The sequence below is a fragment of the Sciurus carolinensis genome, chromosome 2 (genome assembly GCF_902686445.1).
Source record: "Sciurus carolinensis chromosome 2, mSciCar1.2, whole genome shotgun sequence".
Lineage (NCBI taxonomy): Eukaryota > Metazoa > Chordata > Mammalia > Rodentia > Sciuridae > Sciurus > Sciurus carolinensis.
Window position 1 is genome coordinate 150590916 of NC_062214.1, and position 22380 is coordinate 150613295.

Here is a 22380-nt window from a genome sequence, read left to right on the forward strand (position 1 = left end):
CCCAGACGCTAAAGCTTTCAGATCCACCTTCCTGTCTAAGAAAAATAAGCGGGACGAAGGCACAAGTTAAAGAGAAAGCACGCTGAGGAAGCAATCACAGGTATAGGAAAACTAACCCATTCCACAAATAAATGCCACAAGAGAGAAGAGATGGAAAGTATACAAGATTAACAAAGACATGTCAAAAATCTTGAGACATGACGACCAAACCAAGTGTACAAAGACATTTCGAGAAAAATCAAGAAGTTTGACTGGGGCTTGTACTGCCCAAACACCTGAAGTGAAAAGAAATCTGCCTGTTCTTTCCCCAGGGAGTCTAAGGCCTCTTCGTCGCTGCTAAGAACCGAAGTATCGCTCACTGGCCACGCCACACTTGGCGCGGCCTCGCGAGCGAGTCTGCCGCGGGACGGCGCAGACGCACTGGTTCGCCTTCCCACCAATCTCGACCCTCGACGCGTTCCGTTCGTGCGTGCAGCAGTCGGGACCCGAGGAGAGGCAACGCGGTGGGCAAGGGCTGCGGCGCTCCGAGTAGTGGGCCAGCGACGGCGTGGATGGCGGACTCGCAGCTCTTCTGCGTGGCCGAGGAGCGCAGCGGCCACTGCGCCGTGGTGGACGGAAACTTCCTCTACGTGTGGGGGGGCTACGTGGTAAGGGGAAGAGGCGGGACGGGGCGGACTCGCGCCCGGAGCCCGCCCGGCCGCTCGGGCCGAGGGGACGCCGAGCGCCCGCCCCCACCGCTCCCTAGGTGGGGCGCGTCCCGGGCCCGGGCCCAGCGCGCCCGGCGCCCCCGCGCCCGCCCCCCTCCGCCGCCCGCCCAGCGACGCCGGCCCGCTGTCGCCTCCTCTGCCAAAACCTTCAAACCTAGGTCCCCGCCCTTCCTCCCCGCCCTTCCTCCCCTCCCCCAGCTGTCCAGTAACCCCCGGTTTGTCCAATACAGTTACAGCGCGATTAGATACTTAGATACCCGCGCAGAATTGAAAGGACCGTGGGCGCCGTGCTGTATTGTTTTATGTGTCCAATTTCCACGGTGCGTTTCGAAATAAAATGTCGGAATCACTGAAGCAGTTAAATATTTCTAGGTTATTTTAGCGGCGTTTCTCTGCCAAGGGGCAATTACGAATGTATGTACATATATTTTTTTCTGGATTCTCAAAATAGACTCGTATTAGCAACAATATGCTGAAGTATTTTGGTTGAAAATTCGTATTACCATGGAGGTTGGAATGTCTATGTTTGTTTTGTTTCAATAATCTGTAGGATTATAGCAAGAATTGTAAAGCTGGAAAACAATTCAGGAATATATGCCAATCCCCTTAGGTCACAGATTAAAAAAAAAAAGCCATCTGGACGCTCTACTGAATATAGAACCTACATTTCCTAACAGAATATCATTATGTGACAGACCTGTAACTAGTAGCACTGAAATAAAGTACACGCTATGTATATTAATAATTCTCACACCCAAGTGGGTTTTTATTGTTTGTGTGTTTTCTTTAGTGCAGAAAAATTAGAACTAATCTTTGAGTGCCTACTGTATCTGGCATGTGCTAGGAACTTTTATATTCCTAATCTCCCATGATCCTCACTATAACCCTGTAAAGTAGCTAATATCTCCATTTTATAAATAGGGACAGTGAGTCAATGAAAATAAGTCACTTTAGTGGTCTTTTGACCTCAAGGACGACAGATTACAACCTAGGGATATAAAAATACCCAGACTTTTTTAATAAGCTAATATAAATTTAAGAGATTATGACTTAAGTGTTTAATATTTCCATATATACATATTTTTTTTGGTACCAGGAATTGAACCCGTGGTCACTTAACCACCGAATCACATCCCCAGCCCATTTTATTTTATTTTATTTTGAGACAGCATCTCTAAGTTACGGAGGCTGGCTTTGAACTTGTGATCCTCCTGCCTCAGCCTCCTGAGCCACTGGGATTGCAGGCATCCACCACTTGTTCTTTTTTTTTTTTTTTTCTCCCTAATATATTTTTAGTTGTTGATGGATCTTTATTTTATTAATCTATTTATATGCAGTGCTGAGAATCAAACCCAGTGCCTCACACTTGCTAGGCAAGTGCTCTACCACTGAGCCCCAGCCCCAACCCCACCATTTGTTCTTGGTGAAAAAATTGTCAAGATACAATGATGGTTGTGTGCACAAGAAATATTTTGGTTGAGCTCTGCCACTTGTAGAGGTGTCAAATTTCATCTGCTATACTCTTGATATTGTAATAAGTAAAATTTCACATAATCTTGTAAAATGTCTATATAGATTTGCTTTAAACTCATGAATGAAATGTCTCCTATGTAGAACTCTTTGATGCCCATAATGACATGTGAATTTTTTACATGTTTCATCTTGAAAATTGTGTGATTGATAAGATTCCAGTTCTTCTGTTTTGGTTCCTGAATTGAAATACTTACTTTTGTGCTTTTATTGATCTAGTCAGCAGAGATGCTGTCAGAACTGTCCTGGAAAATATAATACAAATTGAAATCCACAGTGTACTACTTTTTAAATTCCAGATATCATCAACAGTTAAACCATTTGGAGTTGTAAGTGGAAGGAAAAGAGGGTAGGAGGCAAAAAAGAAGACAGCTTATCACAAGAAAAGGATCCTTCAAAAATTATTTTAGTAAAGCCTTCTGCACAGAGAGCTAAAAGGCCCTGAATCTGGAAGTATTCCAGTAGTAAGTAGTTTTTTGATCAAATGAGTCTACATTTGTGTGTGAGAGTCACAGTTTTCCTCCTCATTAACACAAACAAATGTTAAAATCAAACATATATCTTAAAATTCCCAGGTATATATCTAAATTACTTATTGTTCTATTAAGAACAGGTCTTAAAGAACACTGTATCTGAAAACACCTCTGGAGGTAAGAGTAGAAATGCCAAAAAAAGTAATTGGTGCCAGCACATTCTTTTGCTTAGTTCTAGATCTTTCACATTACTGAAATCTTACAAACTTGATTGCTATTACTAGGAACATTAAAAGTGTGTAGTTTCTCCCAAATTTTTTAAAAAAATTTTTAATTGTCAGTGGATCTTTTATTTTACTTATATGTGGTGCTGAGTATCGAACCCAGGGCCTCACACATGCCTGGCAAGCGCTTTACCCCTGAGCCACAACTGCAGCCCTTTTTCCCCAAATTTTGAAAGAAAAGCTGTGTCTATACATTTTGTAAGCTGCAATCCTCTTATGACCTTAATCATTTAAACAGTTCTGTTTCCCTCACAATTGATATTAATACATTTTGCTCCGAACTTTCCTTATAGAAAAATCTGAAATATGATTGATTACAGGTTTCTGTTTTGGATATGGCTTTAAAGGAGAATCAATTTAGAAAATGTTTGAAAAGATTGAAGGTAGGAAATACTATAGTAATTAAATTAGTGGTCCTGATACAGTAGAGCACCATAGGATGGGAAACAAATTACATAAATAGCCAAGCATATAGGACTTATTTTGTATTTAAAAGGTAGCATTTCAGGGGCTGGAGCTGTAGGTCAGTGGTAGAGCACTTGCCTCACACATGTGAGGCACTGGGTTCGATCCTCAGCACCACATAAAGTTAAATAAAGATATTGTGTCCTTGTACAACTAAAAATATTTTTAAAAAGAAGTAGCATTTCAGATCTGGAAAACAATCACTTGTATAACAAATGATCCTACGATAACTGAAGAAGAATGATATTTGAGCCTTAGAATTGACCAGTTAAATATAGAAAAATTAAACCACAAAAAGTGAAAGGAATGTATGACTATCACAAAATCCTGAGTTGGAAAAAAAAAAAAATCTGAGTTGGGGAAAAAAACTACAAAGAAAAATGTTGGCAGATCAAACTTTAAAAAAATTTTTTTAAATTTTTTGTTTTGTTTTGTTTTGTTTTGTTTTCTGGGACAGGGGATTGAACACAGGGACATTTTAACACTGAGCCACATCCCCAGTCCTTTTTCTTTTATTTTGAGACAGAGTCTCACTAAATTGCTCAGGGCTTCACTAAGTTGCTGAGGCTGGTTTTGAACTTGGCAATCCTCCTACCTCAACCTTCTGAGCCCCTTGGATTATATGTGTTCTCCACCATGCCCAGCTTTAAAATTGTTTTATAAGCACCACAAAATAAGGCAAATGACAAATGGAAAAGTATTTGCAACATGTGTGCTAGACAAAAGTTCTATAAAAAATAAAGAGCAATGTCCCCATTGAAAAAATGAGCAATGGATAAGCATAATTTAACAAAAAAGTACATATATACTATGAACTAATGCTGAAGAAAAAAATGAATCAGTGAAACCCAACTGAAAATAATAAGGTTTTTTCATCTCTGATTTTCAGAGATTTAAAAGAAATTTGGGGAGCTGGGTGTGGTGGCACATGCCTGTAATTCTGGCACTTGGGAGGCTGATGCAGAAGGAGGGCAATTCAAGTTAGCCTAGCAACTTGGGCCCCAAACAATTTAGCAAGACCTTGTCTCAAAAATTAAAAAGAACTGGGATGTAACCCCATCCTTGTACAGCATCCTTGGGTTCAATCTCCAGTACCCAAAGAAAAGGAAGGAGAGGTGGGGGAAGAGGAGGAGAAGGAGGAAAATAATTCCGGGGAAAAGCATGTGGATGGAAATTACTAATATACTATTAATAGGAATATAAATTTGTGTAATCTTTTTGAGGGGAAGTTTAGCAAGGTGTATTAAAAGCCTTAAATGTATGTTTTCTTTAACTGAATAGTTCCACTTTATGTATTCATGAGTGGTCAGATAGGCTATCTATGTAATTGTAGAAGACATTCTTTTTAAGTGATCAGAATATGAACCTCCTTTCTCTATTTGTGGTATTCATTGTCTGACCACCCCTATCTTTGGCCTTAGAATATAAGTTCTACAAAGATAGTTCATTACCTATTTTATCTCATGTCTAGAACTGGTTATAGCCTGTATTAGGTATCCAATAAAAAGAACTCGAATGCCATGAACTCTTCCAGCCTCAGTTGCAGCTAAACTGTGGACAAGTGTGTTGAACCCTGTTGGTTAATCTGTGCTAGGTTTGGATTTAAAAATAAAGAGGTAAAAATCCAGGACCCAGGCAATACAGTTTCAGAAGTTCAAGATTCCTGGTGTAAAAGGCACTGTTAACAGTTGCAGTGTGATGCTTCCAGTGACTGCATACCAATTCCTGTGGCATGGTTTCAGACTTTGTTCTTTACAAAAATCAGATGCCAGTTCTCCAGCCTTTTTGATGATTCTGTGAGTTGCTTAATTTTTTTTTTTTTTTTTTGTACTGGAGATTTAACCCAGGGGCACTTTACCACTGAGCCACATCCCCAGTCCTTTCTTTTTTTTTTTTTTTTCTTTTCTCTTTCTTTCTTTCTTTCTTTCTCTTTCTTTCTTTCTTTCTTTCTTTCTTTCTTTCTTTCTTTTCTTTCTTTCTTTTCTTTCTTTTCTTTCTTTTCTTTCCTTCCTTCCTTCCTTCCTTCCTTCCTTCCTTCCTTCCTTCCTTCCTTCCTTCCTTCCATCCTTTCTTTTCTTTTCTTTTCTTTTCTTTTCTTTCAGGATCTCACTAAACTGTTGAGGCTGGGTTTGAACTTATTATCTTTCTCCTCAACCCAAGTTGCTGGGATTAGAGGCATGTGCCACCACACCTGGCTGCTTTTTATTTTAAGACAAGGTCTCACTGAGTTGTTTAGGGCCTTTATAAATTGCCGAGGTTATTCTTGAATTTGCAATCCTCCTGTTTCAGCATCCCAAACCTCTGGGATTACACACATGTGCCACTGCACCTGGCTTACTATTCATTTCTCAAAATTAAAATTTGAAATTTGTAGTAGATGTACAAAAGAATACATAAGTATTTTTTAAAGGTAAGCATCCATTTATCTTGAAGGTTAAAATATGAACTACCACCAGTGATTTGGAAGCTTCCTGTTTATCCTTCACTAATCACACTTCTCCCTCCACCCCTATTCCCATAGCTTACCACTATCTTGAATTTTGTGTTAATCACTCTAAAGTTTTACTGCACATGTATCTCTAAACAAAACGTGGTTTTGAATCATAGCATATTTTCTTTTGGGACTTTTTATAGTTTTTGGATTTATATATTGCTTAATCAGTGTGTGAGCACTTCTAGGGTTATACCTATTGCTGTTTGTCATCCTTTCTAATTATCATGCCCATTCTGCCCAGTTGTTAAATACTTTGAAACCATCCTTAGATCCATTAATTTGGTGTGTATCCTGTATAATTTACAGCAATTTATGTATCCACTTCACTGTTGGAAAGTATTTGATTCGAGTGTTTCTGTATTTTTGTTTTGGTTTGCTATTATGAGCAATGCTGCAGTGAGCATTCTTATAGCAAGCCTCCTATTGTACATGCATACAGGCATGTACATTCTCTAAGACATATACCAAGAAATGGAAAGCTGGGCCACTGAGTTTGCAAATTTACTTGGAGATTTCAGACCATGGCCAAAATAATTGTATCAATTTATACCAACCCCATTCTCCCCCTTGTTCCACATCCTTGACAACATTTGATACCATCTGCCCTTACATTTTTGTCATTCCAGTGAGTATAATATTATATTTCATTGTGTGTTTTGTTCTTCTATCATGGATTACTGATAAATGTATTTTTTCCTAGCTTTAGGGACTGTGTTTTCTGTGAAATTGCTGGCACATGGTCTTTTGTTCATTTTTGTTGGTCTATTTCTTTTTTTTTTTAACTGATTTGTACAAATACTTTTTATTTATTTATTTATTTATTTTGGTATCAGGGATTGAACCCAGGGGCATTCAACCACTGAACCACATCCCCCATCCTTTTTTATTTTTTGAGATAGGGTCTCACTAAGTTACTTAGGGCCTCACTAAATTGCTGAGGCTGGCAATCCCCCTGCCTCAGCCTCCGGAGCCCCTGGGATTACTGGTGGGCACCACTGTGTCTGAGTGTACAAATACTTTAAACATATAGTTGAATGAGCTGAACTGTCTTTTCAGTCGTTTATATTTCTTGATAATTCTTTGTTGAGCAGAAATTATTAACTTTAATGTAATTGAATTTTTTTTCTTTTTATTTGTTTTGTTTTGATACTGGGGATTCAACTCAAGAGTGCTTTACCTCTGAGCTATATTCCCAGTCCTTTTTATTCTTAATTTTGAGGTAAGGCCTCACTAAGTTGTTGACAGTCTCACTGAGTCACTGAGGCTGGCCTGGAACTTGCAGTTCTCCTGCCTCATTCTCCCAAATTTCTGGGATTACAGGTATGTACCACCACCCCTGGTTTTAATGTAATTTCAAGGTAGGGGTGTAGCTCAATGGTAGAGTAGTTGCCTGGCATGCACAAGGCCCTGGTTTCAATCCACAGTAAAAAAAAAAATAAATAATTTAAAAAAAAATAATAATAGGGGCTGGGGTTGTGGCTTAGTGGTAGAGCACTTGCCTGGCAGGTGTGAGGCACTGGGTTCAATCCTCAGCACCACATAAAAATAAATAAATAAAGGTATTGTGTCCATCTACAACTGAAAAAAAAAGGTGTATATCTTTTAAAAAATAATAATGTAATTTCAATATTTTTCTTAATGCTTTGCATTTTCTGCATTTTGTTTAAGAGATTTTTCCCCATGTAAAGGTCATAAAGTGTCCAATATTGTCTTCTAAACTTTTTTTTAGTTTTGTCTTCTGTTTAAATCTTTTTTTTTTTTTTTTTTTTTTGCGGTACTGGAGATCGAACTCAGGGCCTTGTGCTTGCCTCGCACTCTACCAGATGAGCTACCTCCCCAGCCCCTAAATCATTTTTTAACATGGATTTTTGTTTGCTTGTTTGGTTAGTTTAAAACAGAGATCCAGTTTCATAATATTTTCCTATGAGTCACCACTTGATCTCATGTCATATGTTAAAAAGTACCCCCATTCCTGCCAACCTCCAAGACTAATCTGTCATACATCAAATTTTCATAGATATGTGATCTGTTTCTAGACATTTTATTCTGTTTAATCAGTTTTGTTTGTTTGTTTTTGTACAACTGGGAAACAAACACCCAGGGTGCTTTACCACTGAGCTATATCCCCAATCCTTTTTATTTTTCATTTTATTTTATTTATTGATTTATTGTGCTACTAGAGAGTGAACCCAGGGGCACTCTACCATTTTGCTACATCCCCACCTCTTTTTTATATTTTTTATTTTGAGACAGGGCATGTCCCCTTTTTCCATTCCTAACATTGCTTATTGGTAACTTTCCTCCCCACCTTGAATAATCTTGCAAAAGGTTTGTTAGCCTTCTGAAAAACCAACTTTTGATTTACTTACTCTTCTCTCACATTTTTCTATGTTATTAAAAATCTGTTTCTTTTTCTTTCTTCTGCTTTCTATTTAAGATTCCTGCTTTCAATTTAATATTCAAGATTTATTCTATTATTTCTTGAGCTTCTGAAATTGAATGTTCAAATCATTCTTTTTTAAAATTTTTAACTTATTAGTGTAAGTATTTAAGACTATCTATTTTCCTCTAAGTATCTCTTTAGTTGCATCTCTCAAGTTTTGGTAAGCAGTATTTTGTCACTTTACAGTTCTACATATTTTATATTTTTCATTATTTTTTATTTGACCCATAAGTTTTGGGGGGAAAATCCTAGATTTTTAAACATATGGTGTTTTTATAATTAACTGTTTTCTTAATTGTCTTAATTTCAGAAAATGTGAATATATTTAGACTTCCTTTAAAAGAAGGCCAGTATTCATAAATATGCTATTTCTTATGAGGAATATGCATTCTAATTATTAGATGAAGTGTTTTATATATGTAAATTTTATCAGTTTGTCAATTGCATTGTCCAGATCTCCTGGATCACACTTTCAAAGCCAGCCTCTGCAACTTAGTGAAACCTTATCTGAAAGTAAAAAAAGTAAAAAGGACTGGGGTTGTATATCAGTGGTAGAACCATTGGGTTCAATCTCCAGAGCTGACAGAATCAGACAATCAGACAGGGGTTGCAAACACCTTTAAATTTATGCTCTCAATGACCTAAGTCCTCCTGCTAGGCCCCACCTCTTAAAATTTGTACCGCCTCCCAAAAGCACCAAGTTGGGAACCAAGCATTTGGGGGACACTTAAGATTCAAATTATAGTAGTTTCCATTCATTTGAAGGTGATCTGTCTTTTCTTGAGTTGTTTTTAAGACTATCCCCTTTTCTATAATGTTCTTCAGTCCTGATTTGTCTTGGTATGGATTTTTTGTTTATCCTGTTTTGAACTTGTTAGGACTTCCTAGATCTCAGAATTGATGACTTCAACAATTTTAAAAACTTTTAGCTTTTGTCTCTTCAAATATTGCCTCTTCCCCCTTCTATTTTGTTGTAATGTATTTCTTGTTAGACTTAGTTCTCCTCTTGCTCCATGTCTCTTTTTAAAATATAGAATGACCAGGCAAGAACAGTCTCAGTGGAATGACAGGATCAGAAGCCAGATTAGAATGGGCTGATGAGAGAATGAAAGGTGATACAGTGGAGACATATACTATGTATGAAAGAAACTCAGCATGGAAGGTGTTTTGTTGTGGTGGTAATCATGGTGGTGAAGGGAGCAGATAAAAAGAAGAAATCAAGGAAAAGTTTTTGTTTTTGTGTTTTAAAGATAAGTAAATATTAAGGCATGTTTGGATATTTGTAGGAATGATCCAGTAGAGAAAGAATTGATGATGATGTAGAAAGAAGGGATAATGTAGGAGTGAAGCCTCTGAGAAAGTACAAGGAACTGGTTCCAGACTGTTCAATTCTGTTTCATTTGTACTTTTCATTACGTCTTTGAAAGTTTAGTGAAAATTGTCTTATTAGGCTAAAGTTAGTATGTCAATTTAATACTTATTGGCTAAAAGTCAATTTAAGAGTTATTGACTTTGTTATTGGCTGACCCATTCACTGAATCAACAAATATTCCATTTGCCTTTTATGTGTGAGATCTGTGCCTCTGGGAAATTAACTGTAACAAGACAGACATGATCTCTGTACTCATGAAGCTTAAAGTTTAGTGGTATTAATGGTGGTGGATTGGTGTGACACAGAGAAAGAAGAAGTGCAGGACTGTATGAGAGCATTTAAATAGGGACCTTAATCCCTTAACTAATTGTGGGTGATTAGAGAAGTCACATATGAATTGATTCCCAAATAATGAGTAGTTAAGCAAATTTGGAAAGAGCATTTCAAGAAAAGAGGGACTGGGAATGTGGCTCATTGCTAAAGTGCTTGCCTTGAATGCATAAAGCCCTGGGTTTGATCTCTAGAACCACTAAGGGTCTCTGAGAGGCATACGAACTGAAAGAAGGCTGAAGCATAATAAGTAAAAGGCAAATTGAGGTTTGGAAGGATGGCAGGTACCAATGTAGTGCAGAATTATAAGAATTTCAGACTATACTAAGAGCAGTAGGGAATCATTGAGGGGACTTAGTCAAACCATGAAGAGAAATTCATTTCTGCAGTATTTCTTTTGTAAACAGGTACATATGAGGCTACTGGAGCCTGATGCCATTAAACCTTAGACTCATACAATTAATTTACCTTCTGACAACTGTTTACTTACTTAGCCATCTAATATGGATTCCTCAGTTAGACACGAATGGAAGTTTCCTTGGAATTAACAAAAAGATTTTCTATGGGGAGGAGGGAGAGGAAGGGAAAAAATGAGGGAGGCAGAAAGAGAATGAGTGAGAGAAAGGAGAGGCCAACACAGAATTGATAGTCAAAGATAATAGTTTTAAAATTTAATTATCATAGCAAGGAGAAACAGCTGAATCTACCTAGCACATTAATAATTTTTGCATCATAGTTTTAGAAATTCTTAAGCTGCCACTTTAAAATAGGGCTATTTTTAAGTTATTCTAGCGAGTCTAAGAAATCATGTCAGATTTATGTAAGGAATTTGTTTTTGTGTTTGTTTCCTCTGTATTAGGGAATTGAACCCAGAGGCATTATACCACTGAGCTACATCCACAGTCCTTTTTTTATTTTGAGACAAGGTCTTACTAAGTTGCTGAGAGTCTCACAAAGTTACTGACCTCAAACTTGTGAACCTCCTGCCTCAGCTTCCAGAGTAGTTACACCCAGTCAAGGATTTATTTTAACTCCTGAGTTTGTTTTTTGTTTGTTTGGTTGGTTGGTTTTTTACCTGGTGCTGGGATTTGAATCTAGGGACTTATGCAGGCTAGGCAAGCACTCTACCACTGAGCTATATCCCCAGCTCTTAAGTCCTAACTGTTTTTTTTTTTTTTTTTTTTAACTTAAATGAGATTGCTGTGCTATTCTCATTTCTTTTTTCATTGTAAGTGTTAGAATGCAATACTTACGTGATATATCAGCTTCTTTAGAGATTTTTCAAATTTTGAGTTATCATTTTGACTAGTTTAATTTACCTTGATCTTTAGATTCTAGATTTAAAGACCTAACACTATGCCTTGCATATAGTAGGCACTCAACAAGTATGTTCAATGAGTTAAGGTATCTGATGCAGTACTCTTATAATTTTATCTTGAAAAAATTTCCTTCCTTAATTTCTTCTTTTTGTTCAAAATATATTGCCCTTTTTTGATATCCTTTAAAATTTTTTTTTTGTTGTAGATGGACATAGTACCTTTATTTTATTTATTTATTTATGTGGTGCTGAGGATGGAACCCAGGGCCTCATATGTGCTAGGCAAATGCTCTACCACTGAGCCACAACCCCAGCCCTTTAGATATCCTTTTTTCCTGCCTTTATAATCTTTGATATTCTGCATAAATTTTACTGTTTTGCTCTTTTCCCCTATTCAGAATCCCTTTGGAAAGTTTAATTGCCTTGAATCTTATTCTTGAGACTCATGTATTATATTTTGTATTATAAACATTTATTTTCCCCATTTTCTCTTAGAAAATCTTCCCTTTTGATCTTATTTTATATTTAAAAAGTCTTTGAGACTGATATTTATGTTTTGTTGTATTTTAATCACAGTTTTTCTCATCCTGAGGAACTTTTGAATTGTTACTATCTGATTGATAAACAATTTTATGTATTCTGTATTTTTAGTCTATTGAAGACAATGAAGTATATTTGCCTAATGATGAAATTTGGACCTATGATATTGATAGTGGATTGTGGTAAGTAATTTAAATTGCAGAGTGTCCAATCTTTGTGATAAATGTTTTCAGAGACTACAGGGAATCTGAGACCATACTTAGGTCATACTGCAGCATTTATGAAGTCTCCCTCTCCTTTTCTTTCAATATTTTATTCTCTGTGACTCTTTTTCCCCACTCCCTTTCCCCCTCCATTCTTTGTCCTTTACTATTCCTCTCAAGACCAATGCTCTGAAGACCTTGTTTTATCTTACTGATTCCCTATTCTAGTGATATGTATATTTTGTGGTTGTTCTTCAAGCAGGTTGAAAGGTCTGTCTTGAATCTTCTTAAAGTTTTTACAGTATTGACCACTATTAAATTCTAATTGTAATTAGCAGTGGAAATTTTCACTGAAAAGATACTCAGGAAGTTTAAGGGGAATTTTTATTTGCCTTTTTAAAACATTGAGGGATTCCATGTCAATTTTGCTGCAGGAGAATGCATCTAATGGAAGGAGAACTCCCTACCTCCATGTCGGGAAGCTGTGGTGCTTGCATTAATGGGAAGCTGTATGTTTTTGGAGGATATGATGACAAAGGATACAGCAATCGAGTAATACTTTCTTTTACTTATTTATTTTTTATTTATTCTCTTTAGATATGACAGTAGAAAGTACTTTGACATATTATGCATACATGGAGTATAACTTATTCTAATTAGGATCCCATTTTTGTGGTTAAACATGATGTGGAGTTACACTGGTCACGTATTCATATATGAACATAGAAAAGTTATATCTGATTCATTCTACTGTCTTTCCTATTCCCATCCTCTCTTCCTTCCCTTTATTCTCCTTCATCTAATGCAATGCACTTCTATTCTTCCGTCCCCTCCCCCTTATTGTGTGTTAGCATCCACATACCAGAGAACATTCGGCCTTTGTTTTGGGGGGGACTTGTTTCACTTGGCATGATAGTCTCTAGTTCCATCCATTTACCTGCAAATGTCATAATTTCATTCTTCTTTATGGCTGAGTAATATCCCATTGTGTATATATACCACATTTTCTTTATCGTTCATCTGTTGAGGGCATATAGGTTGTTTCCATAACTTAGCTATTGTGAACTGAGCTGCTGTAAACATTGATGTGATCTTGTCACTGTAGTTTGCTGATTTTAAGTCCTTTAGGTATATACCAAAGAGTGGGATAACTGGTTCCATTCCAGGTTGCCTGAGGAATCTCCATACTGCTTTCTGTAATGGTTGCACCAATTTGCAGTCCCACCAGCAATGTATGGAGCATACCTTTTTCCCCCATATCCTCACCATCATTTATTGTTACTTGTATTCTTGATAATTGCTACCGGGATGCTGGCAGCCCCTATTCTGACTGGAGAGAGATGGAATCTCATTTGCATTTTTCTAATTGCCAGAGTTGCTGAACATTTTTTCGTATATTTGTTGACCATTGGTATTTCTTTTTCTGTGAAGTTCTGTTCAGTTCCTTTGGCCATTTATTGATTGGGTCATTTGTTCTTTTGGTGTTTTTTGAGTTCTTTACGTATCCTGGAGATTAATGCTCTATCTGAGGTACAGATGGCAAAGATTTTCTCCCATTCTGTAGGCTCTCTCTTCACATTCTTTATTGTTTCCTTTGCTGTGAAGAAGTGTTTTCGTTTGATACCATCCTACTTATTAATTTTTTAAAATTTTACTTCTTGCACTTTAGGAGTCTTGTTGTGGAAGTTGATTACTAAGCCAACATGATGGAGAGTGGGGCCTACATTTTATTCTAGTAGGCACAGGGTCTCTGGTATAATGCCTATGTCCTAGATTCACTTTGAGTTGATTTTTGTACAGGGTGAAAGATAGGGGTTCAATTTCATTCTATTACAGATGGATTTCCAGTTTTCCAGCACCATTTGTTGAAGAGGCTATCTTTTCTCCTTTGTCTGGTATGAGATAACTGTATTTATGTGATTTGTCTCTGTGTCTTCTAGTCTCTTTCATTGGTCTTCATGTCTGTTTTGATGCCAAAACCATGCTGTTTTTATTACTATAGCTCTGTAGTATATTTGTAGTATGGTATTGTGATGCCTCCTGCTTCACTTTTCTTGCTAAGGATGTCTTTGGCTATTCTGAGCCTCTTATTTTTCCAAATGAATTTCATGACTGCTTTTTCTATTTCTGTGAAGAATGTCATTGGGATTTTAATAGGAATTGCATTAAATCTGTACAGCACTTTTGATAGTATGGCCATTTTGATAATATTAATTCTGCCTATCCAAGAACATGGGAGATCTTTCCATCTTCCAAGGTCTTCAATTTATTTCTTCAGTGTTCTGTAGTTTTCATTGTAGCAATCTTTCACCTCTTTTATTAAATTGATTCACAAGTTTTGTTTTGTTTGTTTGAGGCTGTTGTGAATGGAATAGTTTTCCTAATTTCTCTTTTCAGTTGATTCATCATTGGTGTCTAGGAACACAATTGATTTATAGGTATTAATTTTATATCTTGCTACTTTGCTGAATTTGTGAGTCCCCCCCCCCCTTTTTATTCACCCTCCTTGCTGAGAAGCTTCCTGTTTTCTCCTTTTCACACCACAGAGCAGCCAGGAAAGCGACCATCTCTATTCTTCCATCTTGAAAAAACCTTGAGTAATACTTTCTTTTAATTAGAGAATGAAGCAAAATGTAATTGTTAATATATCATTTCATCTTCCACATTTGCATATAGTTTAAAAGAAGATAACTATAGAAAATCTTAAGCTTGTAAGGTTTTAAAAACAGATGGGAAATTCAGCATGCTTGCTTTCCATGTTTTTCTGCTTCACTCTTAATTGATATCTATTATAAGAGCAAAAGCAGATGGGGAAAAGGGCATTTTCAGTATTATATGTCATTTCCTTCTAGAACACTGATTTTCATTCATTCTATAATTCCTAGTAGGTAAAAATTTTACCTATTAAAAATGTAAAGAATAGTATTATTAATTTTTGGATCATACATCCCTTGGTATAGATTTAATTTTTAAATGTCCTATATGCTAATAATGTTCAAATTTTTTTAAAAGCTTTATTTTGTCAATTTGCGAACAAGAGATGGCACCTATGTTTGGGAAAAAATCACCAACTTTGAAGGAACGCCACCCACACCACGTGATAAACTTTCCTGTTGGGTATATAAAGACAGGTAATGTAACAACTGCACTTAGTTCATTACCTTAATCCTTACTTAAGTAAACTTTTGGAAAAAAATAGAGAAAACCTGAAAGTATGATTTTTTTTCCCCAAGACATAATTACACACTTCTTTTGATGTTGATGGCAATAGCAGTTCTAAACCCTGGGTAAGAATCATATAATAAAAAATGAACATGGTGGAACCAATTATTCGAGTGCTTTATACCACTCATAAATTTTCTGAATAGTTAATATGATTTTATTATTCAAAAATCAAAATCGTATTAAAAAGAATACAATAAAATATGTTTTCTATAGCTATACCCCTCTACCCTATTCTCACCCACCACATACACACCAAAAAAACTGATTTTATTAATATTTTTTGTGTTCTTATGGCAGTGGTTTCCAAACTTTTCTGTCTTTGGAATCATCTGGGCATATTTATAAAATTTCCAAACCAATGTGATACTAATTAAATTCTAGTCTTTTAGGATAGGTTTTTTTTCAAGTTCCTGAAGTAATTCCAAAGTACAGACAAGTTTAGAAACTACTGGCATCACTGTTACTTTAAAATAGAAGGAAATACATATGTATGTATGTATTCTTATTTCTTCTCTCCTCACACAAATATCAGCATATTCACTCTGAACTCCACTGCTGCTTTTAGTTAACAGTATACCATGAAGATTGTTCAACTTTCTGTATCCCTAGTTAGAAAGCTTGTTTGTTTTTTATAGCTGCATAGTATTTTCCTATATGGGTACAAGGCCTTATCCAAACAGATTTCTCAAGGGGGAGTTTTAAATGGTAGGTTTAAAGCAAACAAGCACATGCTAGGCATGGTGGCATATGTCTGTAATCCCAGCATCCCATATCGTGGCCAGCCTTAACAGCTTCACAGGGCTTCAGCAATTTAGCAAGACCCGTCTCAAAATTTAAAAAAGACTAGAGGGAATGTGATTGTGGCTCAGTGGTAGAATGCTTGCCTAGCATGCATGAGGCACTGGGTTCGATCCTGGGCACCACATAAAAATAAAATGAAAGTATTGTGGCCTTTACAACTAAAAAAAGAATTTTAAAAAAATTTTAAAAAGACTAGAGATGTAGTTCAGTAGTAAAGTGCCCTTGGGTTCAATCCCCAGTACAAACAAAAAGTTCCAGGAGGTCATATACTGTGACCGAAAGACTGTCATTATGGCATATCTATGCAGGACATGCTGGGTAGTGGTGGTGAGTTCAAGGAGCCAGCCAGTCAAGTAAGTTATATCTAGCTATCCCATAGGGAAGTGGTCAGCAGAAGGCAGTTATCTAAAGCATATATCTGTGTCAACCACATTGAGGAACTGGGAGGAGATGTACAACTGGAAACTGTGCCACAGGTAGCTGAGTTCTGCTTTTGATATGAGAAAATCCAACTTACATTTAAAATCGATGTTGAGGCAACATAAAATAAGAATTGATTACAGAACCAGGTGCAGTGGCACACACCTGTAATCCTAGTGACTGGGAAGCTGGGACAGAAGGATCACAAGTTCAGAGTCAGCCTCAGCAATTTAGCAAGACACACACACGAGTAATATCAGCAGAGACATGGAACCATGAAAAAGAACTAAATAGAAATGCTAAAAATGAAATATAAGATGTCAGAATTTAAAAATTCATTAGCTGGGCTTAATGGTAAACTGGATACAACAATGGAAAAGATCAGTGAACCTGAAGACAAATCAGTAGGTCAATAAAAAAATATCCAAGTTAAAACACAAAGAAAAGAAGGGGCACGAGGAAGAAACTGTAAACACCCCTAGGTGTTTCAATCCCCAGTACCAAAAAAAAAAAAAAAAAAAAAAAAAAAAAAAGAATTGACTATAGAAGAGTAATTGACATCTTTCTCAATTTATTCTTTGGTTAGGCTTTCCTCATTTGTCATGTCAGTTTGCAAGAAGCATTATAAGGGCTAAGGGTAAACTTGTGATTGAACCCTATCTCTGAGCTTTACCTAAGCTTGCAGAAAGGATTATCCTTGTGAATATCTGTGGCAGTGACAATCATTTTCTAAGCTCCCAGAGTTTTCTGTTTTATTTCCCTAGGACTTAATCTGCCCCACAAAATACTTTTTGGTCCTTTAAAGTTCTGCTGGTAACAATGATTGCCCTATGCAGGGGAACTGAGAGCAGGATATTTACTTTTTACTATACTTTTTCTTTTTTGCGGTACTGGGGATCAGACTCAGGGCCTTGTGCTTGCGAGGCAAGCACTCTACCAGCTGAGCTATCTCCCCAGCCCTATACCTTTTCTTATAAGTACCATGCACTAATCAATTGTGCCATTAGATCTCCAGCTTTACTATACTTATTTTAAAAGGTGTGATAAAATATAGGAAACATAAAATTTTCCATTTTAACCATATTTAATTATGTAAATCTGTGGCATTAATTATTCACAATTTTGTGCTATCGTCACCATTATAGGGTTCCAGACTTTTTCATTTCTTCAAACAAAAACTCTGCAGTACTCATTAAGCAATATCTCCCCATTCTCCTCTCTTCCCAACCCCTGGTAACCTCTTATCTCCTTTCTATACCTATGAGTTTTCCTGTTGTAGATATTTCATATAAATAAAATCACATATTTATTCTTCTGTATCTGTCTTATTTAACATAATGTTTTCAGAGTTCACTATGTTATAGCATATTTCAGAACTTCTTTCCTTTTATGGCTGAGTAGTATTTCATTACACCTATGCATGCTCACACACACACACTCTTTTGTTTGTACATTCATATGTTGATGAACACTTGGGTTATTTTCACTTTCCAGTTATTGTCAGTAATGCTACAATGAACGTGGACATGTAAATGTTGTTTTGGGCCTTATTTTCATTTCCTTGGAATACATACCTAAAAGTAGAATTTCTGGGTCATATTGTAATTCTGTTTAAGTTTCAAGGAATTATCAAACTGTTTCCCATGGTAATGTACAAAGGTTCCTATTTCTCCACAGGTTTGTTGGTTTATCTTCAGGTTTGTTTTTGGTTTTGTTTTGTTTTTTGTTTTTTTTTTTTTAATATTTTTTCAGTTGTTGATGGACCTTAATTTATTTTTTTATTTATACATGGTGCTGAGAATCGAACCCAGTGCCTTACATATGGGAGGCAAGTACTCTGCCACTGTGCCACAACCCCAGCCCTTGTTTTTGGTTTTTTTATAACAGTCATTCTAGGGGGTTTGAGATAGTATCTCACGGTTTTGATTCACATTTCCCTAATAACAACTAATGATGTAGACCAACATTTTATGTGCTTATTGGCATTTTAAAAATTTTCTTTGAAGAAATGACTATTCAAGTCCTTTGCCCAGTTTTAGAATTGTTATTTATTCTTTTGTTGTTGAGTTGCTGTTGCATCTTAATCCCTTATCAGATGTAGATAGTTTTATTGTAGTGTCTTTCTCTGACTTTGGTACTGGGAACAATGCTGGCCTCATAGAATGAATTAGGAAGTTTGCCTCCTCTTCAGTTTTTTGGAATAGCTTGAAAAGGATTGGTGTTAATCCTTCTTTAAATATTTGGTAGAATTCACCAGGGAGGCCATCTAGTCCTGGACCTTTCTTTATGAGGAGGTTTATGATTACTGATTAAGTTTCTTTATGTGCTGTATTTATTCCTATTTTCTATTTCTTCTTGAACCATATTTTTGTAGTATGTGTCCTTCCAGGAATTTTTCATCTAGGTTATCCATTTTGTTGACATATAGTTTTTCATAGAATTCTTATGTAATCTTTCTTATTTCTGTAATGTCAGTAATAATATATTCTTTCATTTTCCTTTTTTTTTTTTTTTTTTTTTTGATATCGGTCTCACTAGGTCATCTGGCTGGCCTCTAAATCCCAAGACCCAGTGTATGCTAGGCAAACACTCTACTACTGAACTATATCACCAGCCCTTCTTTCTTTTTTCTTTGTCAATTTAGATAAATATTTGTCCATTTTTTTTATCTTTCCAAAGAACCAGCTTTTTTGGTTTATAGTTTTTCTTGATTGTTTTTCCTTTTCATCTTCTCTCCATTTGTGTGTGTATTGCTAAAGGTTAAATCCAGAACCTTATGTATACCAGGCAAGTGCTCTTTCACTGAACTGCATCCTTAGCCCTCCCCTTCAATCTCAATCATTTCCTTGTTTGCCCATCTCTTTCTAAAGCCTTATTGAATACAGTTATGTTATTGATTTGAGATTTTTTTGGCAGGAGGTGGCAGGTACCGGGAGCACTCAACCACTGAGCCATATCCCCAGCCCTATTTTGTATTTTTTTTAGAAACAGGGTCTCACTGAGTTGCTTAGCACCTCCCTTTGGCTTAGGCTAACTTTGAACTTGGGATCTTCCTGCCTCAGCCTCCTGAGCTACTGGGATTACATGCATGTGCCATTGTACTGGGCTGAGATTTTTCTTTTAATGTAGTTATTTACAGCTATTAATTTCCCCCTGAACCCTGTCTTTGTTATGCATACCATAAATTTTGTTATGTGTTTTCATTTTCATTCATTTTATAGTAATCTCTAATTTTCGTTGTGATTTTTTTCTTTGATTAAGTTGACAGGGTTTTTTGTTGTTTTGGGTTTTTTTGTTTTGTTTGTTTTTTACTCTTTTCTTTCTTTTAGCACTTTAAAGATTTTATTACACTGCTCTTCGGCTTCCATTTTTCTCATGAAAAATGCACTCTCATTTGTGATTTTTGTTCCTCTACAAATGTCTTTTTTTCCTCTTTATCTGTTCTTTATTTTTACTCTTCAGTGATTTGATTAAATATGCTTGTATACACTAAGCATGGTGATGCATGCCTGTGATCCCAGTGGCTCAGGAGACTTGAGGCTGGAGGATTGGGAATTCAAAACCAGCTTAGCAATTTAGCAAGGCCCTAAATAACTTAGTGGACCCTGTCTCTAAATAAAATATAAAAGGGGCTTGGGATGTTACTCAATGGTTAAGCACTCCTGGGTTCAATCCCTGGTACCCCCCCCCAAAAAAAAGGAAAAAAAATACCCAGCTCAAGTTTAGTTTCCTTTCTATTTATCCTATTTGAAATGTGCTGAACTTCTTGGGTTGGTAGGTTGGTATCTTATATGAGTTTTTTTTTTTTTAATAATTTATTTATTTTGATTCATTGTAAACAAATGGGATACAACTTGTTTCTCTGATTGTACATGAAGTTGAGTCTTATATGAGTTTTAACAAGTTTCTAGTAATTATCAAATGTTTTACACATTTCTTTGTCTTCCCTCTGGCACTCCTTTTACATGCATTTAAACCATTTGATAATGGTCCGCAGAGCTTGGATTTCCAGTTTCTTCCTCGTGCCCCTTCTTTTCTTTGTGTTTTAATTTGGATATTTTTTTATTGACCTACTGATTTGTCTTCAGGTTCACTGATCTTTTCCATTGCTGTATCCAGTTTACCATTAAGCCCAGCTAATGAATTTTTAAATTCTGACATATTTCATTTTTAGCATTTCTATTTAGTTCTTTTTCATGGCTCCATGTCTCTGCTGATATTACCCATGTGTGTGTGTGTTGTCCATCTTTTTTCCTATTAGGTCTGTCACCATGTGGGGATCCAGGGAAGTCTCCAAAGGCCCAGGAGACCTCTGTTGGAAACTTTTCAGGTTTTGACTCCATCACAGAAAAGAATTTAAGGACAAGTCAGGTCTTAATAACAAAGAAGGAAGTTTATTACAGAAAGTCAGAGTCTGTACTCTCAGGGCAGGATGTCAGCAATCTCAAGAGCAAGAAACCAGGGTTTAAGGTCAAGTTTTTATTAGAATACATACTCTGTATGATTCAAAAGGACTGGTCTTCTTTCATGGCTGGAATTGAGGAAGATCATGTTTCCAATTAGGGGATCTGGTTTGGAATGTAACTTTCAGCTTACATCAAAGACTCCAGGAAGTCAGGTAGTCAGTCAGGCAATTGGGACAGTGTCATGGTTCAATCAAATGTTAGCTCTTACTTTCATGCGGCTAATGATGTCTTTCTGTTGAGGTCTTTTTTCTGTTTTGCCGAATTCCCGAAAACTTATAGGAAACTGGAAAGTAATTTATGGGCTGTTCATTGTATCACTATATTCTTCTTTTGTCCCTTAGACTCCTTAGTCTGACTCATGAGTTGATTACAAATTATTTGTTCTGTAGTTTAACAGGGATATTTTTCCTTCAGAGATTTAGTCTTCTCTCTATATTCCTAAATTTCTATCTCAGGCCTATTAGCATTTTCATCATAGTTTTGTCAACAAAAATCCAGTTGGAAAGAACTTAAGACAAAAATGGAAGCTTTATTTTCAATAAGCAGTTTGCTCACCAGGTAGACACAGTCTTCCTTACAAAAAGAAAGTTTGTTCCAAAGGAACAAAGAGAGGGACTGGCTAATACAGATAAAGTTCCAGACCAGGTACCCCCTATAGTCTACTATGCAAATGAAGGATGCAAGCATTTTCACTCCTAATTGGTTATATTTAAATTTGACCACAAATAATAGTTTATTGATCCAGGTGATAAAATAGAACTTTTCAGACTGTTTATCTTGGCAGCTGAATAGGAACATGCCTGGACAAAGGCCCCAAAATTCAGTTTGTGGTTCTTCCAGGAACATAAAGTTGGAATATGACCCCCAGTCAGCAAATGGCTACCAAACTCTGCAATTTAGGCACATTTAGCCACCTCAGACCCTTTTTGGAGAATGAGCACTTCTTAAAATTAACAGTTATTTTAAAAGACCCTCTGATAATTCAGGTTATCTGACTACTCTGTTTCTACTTTTGTTGACTCTTCTCTCTTGATCATGAGCCACTTTTTTTTTCCTTTTCATGTATCGTGTTATTTTTTATTATATGCCATACATTTTATGTGATAGACCTGTAAAGTTTGGAATAAATTTTCTTTATCTCCAGAGAGGGATATGCCATTTCTTCTTTTTTTCAGACTTCTAGTATGGGAGATGAGTCAGCTAATCTGTAGTTGGTCTGTGTTTGGGTTTTGTTGTAGCCTTAGTTTTATTCATTTTTACCACTGGCTTCAACTGTTTTGAGTCAGGGCAGGTCTTTCATTAGGGACCC

At 36.3% G+C, this 22380-nt stretch overlaps 1 protein-coding gene across 1 annotated transcript in view; it reads left to right on the top strand.

The window, feature by feature from the left end:
• Window positions 1-404: 404 nt before the first annotated feature.
• Window positions 405-22380, top strand: part of Klhdc1 (kelch domain containing 1) — a 45409-nt gene continuing 23433 nt past the window's right edge. The window contains 4 exon segments of the mRNA XM_047542182.1: window positions 405-647; window positions 12068-12138; window positions 12594-12711; window positions 15172-15290. Coding sequence (XP_047398138.1) covers window positions 552-647; window positions 12068-12138; window positions 12594-12711; window positions 15172-15290 — 404 coding nt within the window. The 5' untranslated portion in view covers window positions 405-551.